The 13,121-nt window shown below is 35.3% G+C and overlaps 1 protein-coding gene across 1 annotated transcript in view; it reads right to left on the bottom strand.

Moving 5' to 3' along the window:
• The window catches only part of LOC106874875 (leucine-rich repeat and guanylate kinase domain-containing protein), a 17,160-nt gene extending 9,608 nt beyond the window's left edge, over positions 1 to 7,552 (bottom strand). Inside the window, exons 1-5 of the mRNA XM_014922773.2 lie at positions 7,444 to 7,552; positions 5,089 to 5,202; positions 4,565 to 4,646; positions 1,623 to 1,805; positions 986 to 1,110 (exon numbers count right to left, since the gene is read on the bottom strand). Of these exons, the coding sequence (XP_014778259.2) occupies positions 986 to 1,110; positions 1,623 to 1,805; positions 4,565 to 4,646; positions 5,089 to 5,202; positions 7,444 to 7,539 (600 nt within the window). The 5' untranslated portion in view covers positions 7,540 to 7,552. The remainder of the gene's footprint in view (positions 1 to 985; positions 1,111 to 1,622; positions 1,806 to 4,564; positions 4,647 to 5,088; positions 5,203 to 7,443) is intronic.
• Positions 7,553 to 13,121: the final 5,569 nt, after the last annotated feature.

Genomic DNA, 13,121 nt, shown 5'->3' with positions numbered 1-13,121 from the left:
TCGCTAAAATAAGTACCAGTTGAACTTTGAGGTTGATGCATTTAACTTATTCTCTCTGCCGAAATTGCTGGCCCTTGTGCCAGAATTTGAAACCCAACCATTATTAGCAGATTCTAAGGAAGCAAGCTGGCAGAATCATTAGCACACTGGGCAAAATGCTTAGTGGAACTTTGTCCATCTTTATGCTCTGAGATCAAATCCTGCTGAGGCTGACTCTTCGTTTCATCCCTTATATATTCTCTTTTACTCTTTTATTTGTTTCAGTCATTTGACTGTGGCCATGCTGGAATACCGCCTATAGTGGAGCAAATCGACTCCAGGACTTATTCTTTGCAAGCCTAGTACTTATTCTATCCACCCAATGTGGACCAAATCAGAATTGGACCCATAGACCATTGAGGCCCCTGGGAAAATCAATGCCCTAGGCCCTACAGTATTTTTTATTGACAGCATGCAACAATATACATAGATCAGAATTAGGCCCCTAGACCTGTGATGTCCCTGGGCAACCAACCAATGTGGCCCAAATCACAATTAGGCCCCTAGACCGGTAAAGTCCCATCCAATGTGCCCATGCCTTTACATGGCTCTGGGTTCATCACAAGGTTGCTCATTTACAGCTGAGTGAACTTGAGCAACATGGAATGAAGTGTTTTGTTCCAGAACACAGTGCACTGCCTGGTCTAGGTATTGAAACCACAATTTTGTAATCATGAGACCAACACCCTAACCACAAGGCCATGCACCTTCACTCCACTGAAATATATAAATGTCATTAAACTTTTTCCTTTTCAAAGTTTAAAAAAGCTCAACAGTTTCATTATTTTGTTATTTTACTTCTTTATCACAAATGCTTCAAGCAAGCTACAATGCTTTTAACTCTTTTTGTCAATTTCATTTTAACAGCTGACATTTCAAATGCTGAACTGAGACTTAGAAGGAAATAAAAGTCAGAAGAATATTGTGCTTCTAACTTATACATTACCAGATTTAAATACTGCAAAGGCAAACACTCAAGGTTCTCAATTCGTGAAATCATATTGTAAGCAAGACTTAATGAATGGAGACGTTCACATTGATGCAAACCTTTGATGCGTCTTATTTTGTTATCTAGTTTTAGGTTGAGGAAAAAAGAAATATATATATATATATATATATATGGTTTTTTCAGAAAAATATAAATTCGGAGTATTAATGTGGCGAGCTGGCAGAATTATTAGCAAGCCGGGCAAAATGCGTAGCAGTATTTTGCCCGTCGCTACATTCTGAGTTCAAATTCCACTGAGGTCAACTTTGCCTTTCATCCTTTTGGGGTTGATAAAATAAGTACCAGTTTAGTATTGTGGTCGATGAAATCAACCATCTCCCTCCCCACCAAATTCCAGGCATTGGGCCTTTAGTAGAAAGGATTTTGTTTGCTTTTACATTCTGAGTTCAAATTCCACCGAGGTCGACTTTGCCATTCATCCTTTTTGGGGTTGATAAATTAAGTATCAGTTAAGCACTGGGGTCAATGTAATTGACTTTCCCACTTCCCCAAAACTGCTGGCCTTGTGCCAAAATTTGAAGCCATTATTACCCAATATAGGGTACAGGAATTTTTTGAAGAGGAAAAAGGATACAATCAAGATACAGAGATGTCAACTTGGGATGGTACTGGAAGTCACAGATTTCTTCAATCAGATTTCTAGAAAAATCAGCATGCTTCAGAGTGTTTGGAAGATAGGAGCTTGAAAGTTCATAAATCAGATTATTCGATACATTTAGTATAATGAGATGTTCTAAATTTATGAGTGGAGACAAATCTGAAAATTAAACAGAAGTTTTCTATATATAAATCTGTTGACATTTTACATATGTTCATCAGAGGCTTTTTATTTTGTAATGAAATAACTGAAAAAACTGAAATTATTATTATTATTATCATTATTATGGCGTTAGGAAGGGCATCCTGCTGTAGAAACCTTGCCAGATCAGATTGGAGCATGGTACAGCCTCCTGGCTTGCTAGTCCTCAGTTAAACCATGCTAGCATGGAAAGCGGACGTTAATAATGATGATGATGATGATGATGATGATGATGATGGTTGTTGTTGTTGTTGTTGTTGCTGTTGTTGTTGTTGTTGTTGTTGTTGTTGTTATTATTATTATTATGATTATTATCATTATTCACATGGTGAGCTGCCAGAATTGTTAGCATGCTGGACAAAATGCTTAGCAGCATTTTACCTGTATTTATGTTCTGAGTTCAAATCCCACTGAGGTCAACTTTGCCTTTCATCCTTTCGGGGTCAATAAAATAAGTTTCAATCACTCACTAGGGTCAATGCAATCAATTAGGCCCACTCCCCCCAAAATTTCAGGCCTTGTGTGCATATAATAGAAATGGTTGTTATTTTTACATTGTTGAAAAGAAAAGTGAAATTTACAGATAGATATTTGGAGCCCAACCAAATGAAAAGTAACAGAAACGATATTGATTTCATGAGGAAATGATATTGATTAAATATGAGTACAGATAGTGAAAGGGTGATTGATTTTAATAAGAATGCAAAAGCCCTAAAATTGATTTTTTTCCCCTGCCCCGTTTTCCTTTTATTGCATTAGGAAAAGAACAACCAAAAACATTATTCAGCAAGTTCTTCAGCTGCTCAGATGGTTGTCAATGTAAATATTGATTGAAAACAAACGGCACATAAGACCTGGTCATTACCTCTCCCCCCCAAAAAAACAGTCTATGATTTATATCTGACTATGTCTGAACATTATCATAATGTAAAAAATAACAAGTAAATGGAAAATACTTTTGAGGCCTTGTAAAATTGAGATTAAAAAAATATAAAAATAAAGAATACAATCTTTTCAATTTTTGGCCAAGGGAGAGATAGAGAGGCGGGGAGAAAGTTTCAATCAATATACAGTCTAGCTTTATAGAATCAAATAAAATATGATGAATGAATCTACAATGTAAGTTCAATACATGGTTGAACTATTTCATTCGTTGTTCAATCAAACATCTGACCCAATTTACAACTTGTGACTCTTGCATGTTAGTATATATATATATATATATATTACACAAGAAATGTTTTTACATTAAGCTATCGAAGTATTTTTAACCCTAACCCTAACCCTAACCCTAACCCTAAACCCCAGGTTTTATTATGGATGTAAACTGATGGCTTTGCTGTGTGATAAGAAGTTTGCTTCTCAATCATTCATTCTCAGGTTCAATCCCACTGTGCGACATCTTGGGCATGTGTCTTCTGCTATAACAGACCAAAGATTTGAGAATACATTTGGGAGATGGAAACTGAAAAAAGCCTGTTGTGTGTGTGTGTGTGTGTGTGTGTTACTGTCTCCCTGCCTTGATGTCACATGGGTATTGTGAGTGTCAACTCACTGTCATGTGAGCAGTGTCCTACGTTTCCACTCTTCCATGAAAACATGTCTGGTCTGGCTACGGGGAAATATTACCTCCCTTGGAAACAGGTGAGGGTTGGTGACAGGAAGGGCATCCAGCTGTAGAAAATTCTGCCTGACCTGTCTGAACATGGAAGAAGGGACATTAAAACGACGACGATGATGATAATGATGATGATGATGCTAAAGATGATTGACTTTTTGAGTTTGGTAATTATTCCATTAGCGTCTTTTGCTGAACTGCTAAGTCATGGTGATGTAAAGAAACCAATACAGGTTGTGAAGTGGCAGAGGGATGAGAAATACAAAGACAAACAAACAGATGCATGAGCACACACACACACACAAACAGATGTATGAGCACACACACACACACAAACATATGTGATGGGCTTCTTTCAGTTTCCGTCTACCAAATCCACTCACAATGTTTTGGTCAGCCCAAGGGTATAGTAGAAGACACTTGCCCAAGTTGTCCCTCAGTGAGACTGAACCTGGAACCATGTGGTCAAGAAGCACCTTTTAATACGAACCTCTGCATGATCATGTTTTTATTCATTTATCTTTCATGGTATTGTCAGAGGAATAAGAGCAGAGCAGAATTGAATATTTTTGCTGAATCTCTGAGACTGATCAGAGAAAGGAAAGAAAAGAAAATTCATGTCATATAGGTTGAAACCCTTATTTTGGTTCCCTAAACCCTTTAACATTTAGATTATTCTATCAAATGTATTATTATTTATTCACGTTGTCTTCAATTAGTCACACATTATCTCGTAGCTTTGAGATTTCAATGATGTGATGGTTTACGTTGGTGTCATGTAACTGGCGCATAAAAAGTACCTTCTGAGTGCTGGACTTCACCGAGGCAATGACAAATGACCGAGATCTTCGGCAATATGCTGTGCTTGCGGAGAAGACCCATCAAACCAATTGAAATCGTAGTCGGACGGTGCTCTTAGCACTCCACTGGCAGAGGTGCCAGTCATTGAATTTGGTTAGGCCAGTCATCGAATTTAGTAAAACTAACAAGAAATTTACATCTACATAAGAATTTGAGGGATTGTGATAGGAAAATATTTTAATATCATTTAATATCATCTGCTGTGGAATAAAGAACCCATTTATTTTTGCATTCTTACCTGATATGTGATTATTGGAAACATCAATTTTTTGAAGGTAACTATATGGTTTCAGTGGTTCAATATTCTTTAGTTCCAAGTCCTATGTATTTAAAAAAAAAGTTTTAAAAATAAATGATTGAAAAGATTTTTATTTCTATCTCTGAGAAAGAAAGAAAAAAACTTGAACACACAAATACATACAAACACATCAAAACTTGTACTTTTTGCTAGGTCAAGCGACTAAAGATTTAGCTAAAAGGTGTGAATTCAGCTTTTCAAAATGCTAACTTTGTACAGTTCACAATAGTTTTCTTATCTTTTATCTTTTACTCGTTTCAGTCATTCTAAGTCTGTCTGTCTGTGCGAACCGTCTATTAATGAAGAAATGCAACAATAATCTTCAGTAATGTTTGCTATTAATTTCCATTTTAAAAAAATGAATCTCTGATAGTTGATCTACAGTTGGCAATAGAGTAGACCGAAGCCTCCCACACATAAAAATAAAAAAAGAAAAATTGAACAAGGATTATCTTTATATTTACAATTCCGTAAAATGCTGAGTACTGCAGCTGACCACAAAATGACTTCTGAATATTCATAAGATCTGATAAATTCTTACATATTCTCTCAATAATAATCTGCTCATCTTTTGATAACTGAAAAACAAGAGAAAATTAGAAAACCATTGTTATTGAACAATATTTTATTGTGCAGAAAATAAATAAATCTACAAATTAATCACACACATATTATACATATCTACCTAACTATCTATATACATACATATGTACATGCATACACACATACCAAAGATGAAATTTTGTATTTTTGTTAGAAACCTACTCCTTCTTCTGAGGAAGACTTCAAATAATTAAAATTAGAAGAGAGAACAAACAAATGAGCAAACAAGCAAGCATGCATACATACATATATATATCTATATCTATATATATATATATATATATATATATATATATATATATATATATATATATATATGATGATTGCCGACTTATGGCTGACTAAATAAAATGTATTACAGAATTACATGTTGTAAGAATAACAATGGCTCTTGAATGCTGCCAGCAACTTACAGAACTTGTTGCAGGTTCAATATTCATACAAATTCTTCTGACTTCTTGAGTGTTCTGGATCATTCTGATGATTTTCTCTGTGCACCCTCATGTACCTAGATAAACCTACCTGATTTATACATGTGTTCTGGCAGACAGTGCATGTGAGGTTGGCCCCAGCAAGAAAATTGTAATTTGTAACAGGTCTTTCTGTGTGGCCTCTCTGGCGGCTCTCCAGGCCTACACAAGGCATACATATGTGGCCACAGACTTCACAGACCAGGTGAGGAACTGTAGAGTCAACGGAATTGTCTTTTCGTGCTAATCTCCTTACACACATACATTATAGCATCATCATCATCATCATCATCGTTTAACGTCCGCTTTCCATGCTAGCATGGGTTGGACGATTTGACTGAGGACTGGTGCAACCGGATGGCTACACCAGGCTCCAATCTAATTTGGCAGAGTTTCTACAGCTGGATGCCCTTCCTAACGCCAACCACTCAGAGTGTGATGTATAGCTTATAAAGCCTATTGAAAATATCTTTTATGTAGCACAAACATTATTTAATATAGAACTCAATAGAATGGACAGATAAGTTTAAAAAAACAAAAGTGGATGGTCGATGCAGAGTTTTGATATAATAAATACACACACATATTTACTTGCTGAGTCTGGAGGATGGGACAGAGCCCATTGCTTTCTCTTTGAGATAGGTGAGACCGATGGTATTAATGTTCAGTTTCAACAGTTGTAGGTCAATTCCTGCAGAAAAGGCATGGGTGGGGAGTGAATTCTAGAAGGTTGATGTTACAAGGCAAAAGGATTATAGTGGATAGTGCTGGGTAAGTAGGGGTAGATGCAACAAAGGAGATGAGAGGAGAGAGAAGTGGGATGGGGGGTGCCTGAGTGATGGAAGTTATGAAACCTGCCAGCTCCAAGGAGCAGATACCATTATATCCATTATAAAAAAAAGAGAGAGATGGGGGTGGAGGGAGAGAGGAAAGAGCATACTTGTGGAGCTGGGGTTGAAGAGTATCCATTAGTGTTGGATACCAATCAGCAGAGTGATCCTTCACTGGATGTGATCCAGGATGTCAATGTGCATAGCAGTAACCGCCATCTCAGACGTAGGTGCAGTACCTCATTATGAGCCCCACTTAGGGCTTAAAGAATGTCACAAGCTGATGGGGACTGAAATATCTTCTGGCCCTAAAGAGACGGGCCATCTTTGGGATGGAATTCTAGCTATACTAAGGACATGTTTTCTGTTTCATGAAACAGAAATTATGATTTCTAAAAGAATTTTTTCGCAACCTTCCTCATTCCAAACCATTCCATTTCCGTTTCTAATGAGGTATGGTACTTCGAGAGACAGCAATTCCAAAACTCAGTCGATAAAGCTTGCCGAGTTAGTAGACTGAGGAACAAGTTGGTGGGTGCATTACTTCAGATATGTAACTCGGGTATATAAATGTACTTACTGTATATTAAGTCAAACTGAGATACACTGAGTTATGTAAATGATAGAGATTCTAAGCTGGTGTTTACTGTGGCAAAATAAAGGTTAAATAACGTTCTGGGGCCCCAAAAAATCAGAATAAATGGGAAAATAATTGGATGTAAATAATTTATTAAAAAAACAAACAAACAAGTCTTTAAAATAATTTGAGAACACATTCACTGACTTTTCTCTTTCTCTACACACACATAATGCACGCGCGTCGGAGCAAATCTCGGTATATATATATATACATATATATATATATATATGTTTTCTTTGATAGACAAATAAAATAAAGCTTAAGATTGAGAGTTACTTCGATAACTTCTGCTTCCTCACTCGTTGAAGTCTCTTCATCGATCTCTATCGCAGTATCCCGCATCGTACAACTTTTCACGGTCTTAGCTTCCATATTTGCAAGCAAATAAGCAGGCAAAGCGTGCGTTTCCATGGAAACTGTAGAGTTATTCCCCCCTTGATTGTTTATTTACATCTCTTCACTTATTTAGTGTTGTCTTCAAAGCTATAAAATCTTTTATTTGATGACTTGTTTCAACAGTTGTAGCAATAGTTGAAATGAAGTGATAACTTTTTTCAACAAACAACTGATTAAAAAACCATATTTATCAAAAAATATTCACAAATAAAAACGGGCGTTATTTCAGGATGATCTCAGGCATTGTGTGTAATAAATTTTGGCATGTAATATTTCAATCAAGCCATAAATTTTCTTTATTTGGAATCAAATATTGCCTAATATATATATATATATATATATATATATATATATATATTAGGGACAAAATCCAAATTACAGGTAAAAACTCAATTAAAATCAATTTATAAAAAATTAAAATTAAATTGAGCTTTACAGATAAAATATATATAAAATATATAGTTTTAGGGAAAATAACCAAGTTACAAGAACTCATCGATAAAAATCCACTATCACATATAGAAAAATGAATATTTAAAAGCACAATAAATGAGTATAATATAAAGTAAAGTAAATATCATAAGATAAATATAATAAAAAGATTACACGTGTTTCATAACTAATTTTCAAATAGGAAAGAAATTTAAATCGATTAAAATCAATTGAAATTATCGAAAATAAATTCTATTCAAAAATATAGCTACTCGTCAGATCGTAAGTAGAACAATAATTAGATATATATATATATATCTCAACCAACAATAAGTACCAAATGAATTAATATGAAATACTTATTATATAAAGATAGAAAAATTATTAAAAATATCATAATATCAAAATAATAACCATTCAATAATCATCCCTTCATCCATTATAATAACATGTATATTATATACAAAAAACATCTTACATAAATTATCATTGTTTTACATACAATTTGAACGAAGTTTAAGTTTAAAATAATAATGAAGATAAAATTAGTACATATTTAACCGGTGTAATAGTTAAAGCTATACTATTTAAAGCTAAAGACGTTTATTTAATTATAATTAAAAATCAATTGAATAATAGATTTTAAATATTAATTTTTCTATATGTGATAGTGGATTTTCATCGATGAGTTCTTGAAACTTGGTTATTTTCCCTAAAACTATATATTTTATATATATATATATATATATATGGGGGTACTTTCCTATTATAGACAGCCAATTTATTACTTACTAAAGGATTAGTAAATAAACTGTTACACCTATAGTGTAAATAAGTGTAATAGTCAATCGGTGGACTTTCGGAATAACTATCACTCAAAAGTTTACGGGAAAAGGGCACGGAATTGGAAGACAAAAATGCAGAAAAAATAAATGCTTTAGATAAAAAAAATTTCTTTCACAGAAGAAAACAGTCACCATATCCTTGCCCTTTTAATACTACTTAAATACAGAGGTCCCGGACAGTGCACACTCGTTAGGGTTAGTGTTACTTTGAGGATTAGGGTTACCCTCCCACCCCCTTTATATCGTTAAGTGGATGCGTCGGGGCTTCTGTATTTCAGTAATACCGCCCTTTTTCTCTTCACCATGAGGTAGAGATAGCTATTCCGAAAGTGTACTGAGCAATTATCACACCTATCTCGCCAGTGTAATAGTTTATTAGCTAACCCTTTAGCAAATAGAAAAAATAAAGTTGAAGTCGAAATCAAAAAGAACTGAAGATTAACAGTTGCATAGTTTGTTAAATTTTCTTTCGACCTTTTCCTGATTATATCTATTTCTCTGTTTATATGTAACAATTAATTTTCTCTCACTCTTTTTCTTCTTCATCTGTCTATCGCATTCTTTTTCATACACATTCTCTCTCATACTAAACAATCTTCCTCTCCTATATTTTCCCCTCACACGTTCACTATTTTTGTTTTGTTATTGTAAGTTTTGTTGGTACTACTTAAATACAGAGGTCTCTTAATGGTACTCTCTAAATACAAAGATCCCGACGCATCTACGTAGCCTTAAACCTAAAAGCTAACCCTAGCGAGTGTGCACTGTAAAAACATTTCGGGCGAAAGTACAGAATACGTACACCCGGTGGTTAGGGTTGGGATAGGGTTAAGGGTTAGGATTTTTGTTAGGCCGAAAACGGGTGGTGTACGTTTTCTTCACTCCCGTTACATATCGTTAAGGCGATGCATCGGGACCTCTGTATTTAAGTAGAGCCGTTTTGTTTTCTTCTTTCTCTCACCGTTTGTTTTTTCTTCCCTTTGATTTTCGACTTCTTCCCGTGATGTGGATATATCGTTAAATAATCCATTTGGTTTTTCCAGCAAATATAGCCCACAGTTTAGTTTAATTCTCGGGAGATATGTATTTATATAAGGTCACTTATGTCGATTCAGCACAAGTGCTTATTTGGTTGGCATCACTGAGACGAAAAGTGAAGTCAACTGTGATGGAATTCGAACTCGGGTTGTAGATAAACGAGACCAAATCTTGTAAAAGGATGTAATTTGTCCTTCATACAATAATGCCAAGTTACCAATTAGAAATCTGCTCTGATGAATTAGCTGAAACAGTAGAACGCCTTACAATATTTAATGCTTTCCTTCAACATTTGGAATTCAAATTCAGCCGTAGCTACTTTTGTCTTTTCTCTGTGGACGGGATGTGTTTTTACATTAAAATTAAGTTTTAATGATGTATTTAGTGAAACCAGTCGCAATGGTTCTCACCCAAGATGCTGGACAAACTTAGGATCCTCATTAATCTGTAACCGTAAATATAAATACTCACAGTTACCTCCCTTACACTTGTTATAGAATGTTACTAATCTCTCCCAAACTGCTTTGATTCTGTGCTACAAACTCTATTTTAAAGCGATTTTAATTTAAATTTCACGTTAATTTATATTCCAAAAATTAGCTAAATAGCAGTTTCAAATTTTGGTTCAAGGCCAGTAATTTCGCGGGGAGGGGCTAAGTCGATTACATCAATCTCGGTGCTTAACTGGTGCGATCGAGCCTGAATAGATGAAAGGCGAAGTCGACCTCGGTGGAATTTGAGCACTTAATCCAGCCACATCTAGCTCAAATATTTTATCCATTTTATGTTCAAACTGGCCAGATCTGACCTTACACCAACCCTACAATGTCATTCTAAGAATAAACAATCACATCATCGAAAGCTCAAAGCTATAATACATTGCTTGATTAATTTAAAACAACGTGAATAAATAAACATTACATTTGACGAGTAATCTGAATGCTAAAGGGTTAAATATCTTGCCAACTTGTATAAGTTGGGATTAATTTGTTAGCATTGTTAACATTTAGGTACAAACATGGCTATGAGGTTAAGAACCCGTTTTAGGCAGTGTCTCAGCATGTCTGAAATGAGTGAAGTAAGTTAGTGATAGATCTCTGGATTGTTTAACATTTTGAAGTTATTATTTAATTCCAGGTCAGATATAATCAAGTAGATGTATTATCAAAAGCATTCTAACCTTAAACCTCTCATTTAAAAAAATTTATTTATATGTATAGCTAGGACTACATTGTCTGTGCTCTTTTAGGATGTGATTTGCTGGAATTTAACTTGTACTTCTAAAAGGTCCACTGGCTACATAAAAGCTCCATCGTTGGCTGGACTATTCGATGTATATTTAATATATTTTGGGGTGACAGTTTCATTGTGTAGTTATCTAAATGACACTTATAAAGTAAGTCTACCTTCTTGACTTCAACTGTCTTCCTCCAAAAGACCTACGCACGGTTGACATTTACATGATGTAATCTCTCTAGTCAACTCCTTAAGTATATTTATTATCTTGTTGATATCAGAACCCTACTGATTACAACAAGGTAGTTTCTGCCTAGGGGTTATGTATGTAATTTCAGATGTACAAGCAAGACAAGATGGTCATAGCGGGAATTCTTGTAACAAGTTAACAATTTCTGGGTATAAAGAAATGAATGGAAAGACAGGCTATGCTTATTACAGATTTTATTCAATAGTTATGTAGTTACACAACTGCAACGATTTGGAAGAAAACACAAAGGTTTGTTGAGTGCTAACTGATCGTTTGCATCAAAAATCTCTTGTTCTGTCCCCATAGAAGTTTGCCACTAAGTGTGTGGAAACAAGGAAAGTAAAGGGTGCAAAGCTCACACAAAATATGTTTGTTTGTGTGTGTGTGTGTGTGTGAAAACTGAACTTCAGCTTAGGTGTTAAAAATGACAGTAAACTGTCTGAAATCGCAGAAGGAGCTGATGTTATTTCACAGGTGTTGTGAATAAATACCTGTGTTAAAGCTGAAATAGGTCACTGAAATTTGAATTGAATGAATTCGTTCACTTCTGTATAGCCAACGATGACGGCAAGTTTAATAAGTTAAACTAACAGATTTTAAATGCTCAGTGTGAGGACAATGGAAATAAGCATGAAGATTGAGGTTTCAATCTCTGGTCATGAATCCTTTGTATATATCCTACATACCTTTAATTAGAGTTCTAATTGGTCAGGGAAGACCTGGAGTTAAGCAACAACAACCAATTAAACTTAACTTTCTTGTAAAGCACAGATATACAGTTATGTCATATTTGATATGTTGTATTGATCTCATTAATAGCTTCAATTGCCATTTATTTGTTTAAAAAGACTGCATTGATTTCCCATATATTGTGGACTATTAAGGCAGAGGAGTAGTAGAAACGGTAGAGAACAAGGCTTATGAAATGCTTTGCAGTATTTAGGTTCTTTTCTCAATGCGGCAGGGTTGTCTTTGGCTTCAGTCCAGTCAAGAGAACAGCTTGACTTACTGAGGTTGATTGAGTTCATTTTATCTCTTCTTTAAAAAGTTTTGTACAAATCTAGACCAGGAATAAGGATAAGAAAGATGTCAAAGAGGACCAGAATAAATTTACAACTCCGTTTGACTCTGCTGAGGATTGAAAAAGATAGGATGTACAGGTGAATTTGATGCCATTGTGACAAGGCTGGCCCTTTTGAAATACAGGTACGACAGAAACAGGAAGAAAGAGTGAGAGAAAGTTGTGGTGAAAGTGTACAGCAGCGTTTGCTACCACTTCCTGCCAGAGCCTTGTGGAGCTTTAGGTGTTTTCTTTCAATAAACACTCACAACGCCTGGTCTGGGAATCAAAACCGCAATCCTACGACCGCTGCCCTAACCATTGGGACATTGCGCCTCCACTGTCATTTGTATAGTCAGCAATGGAAAGGGCAATTGCATTCCAAGTCCAAAATCAGTTTTGATACAAATATGAATATAATCAAAGCATAAGTTGCTATGATTTGATTTGATCTAGTTTCAGCTCATGAGCTGTGGTCATGCTGGGGCACCACCATTTGGTGTTGCTACCTAGTTTTACTTCACTAATTCTTTTTAGAAATTGGCGTTTGGTGCACGGGGGAGTTTGATGCTGCTGCCCTCATCTGCACTTCCGGCTGTGAAGTTGGTTCATCTGGGACACTTGACAGTAAGAGGTCCAGTTTCATTTTGAAAATGCCTACAAAATGTTAAGGGGCATCTTTCCCTGCTTATGTCCT

This window comes from Octopus bimaculoides, chromosome 11 (genome assembly GCF_001194135.2).
Source record: "Octopus bimaculoides isolate UCB-OBI-ISO-001 chromosome 11, ASM119413v2, whole genome shotgun sequence".
NCBI classification, from domain to species: domain Eukaryota; kingdom Metazoa; phylum Mollusca; class Cephalopoda; order Octopoda; family Octopodidae; genus Octopus; species Octopus bimaculoides.
This window is presented reverse-complemented; position numbering and strand designations above follow the sequence as displayed.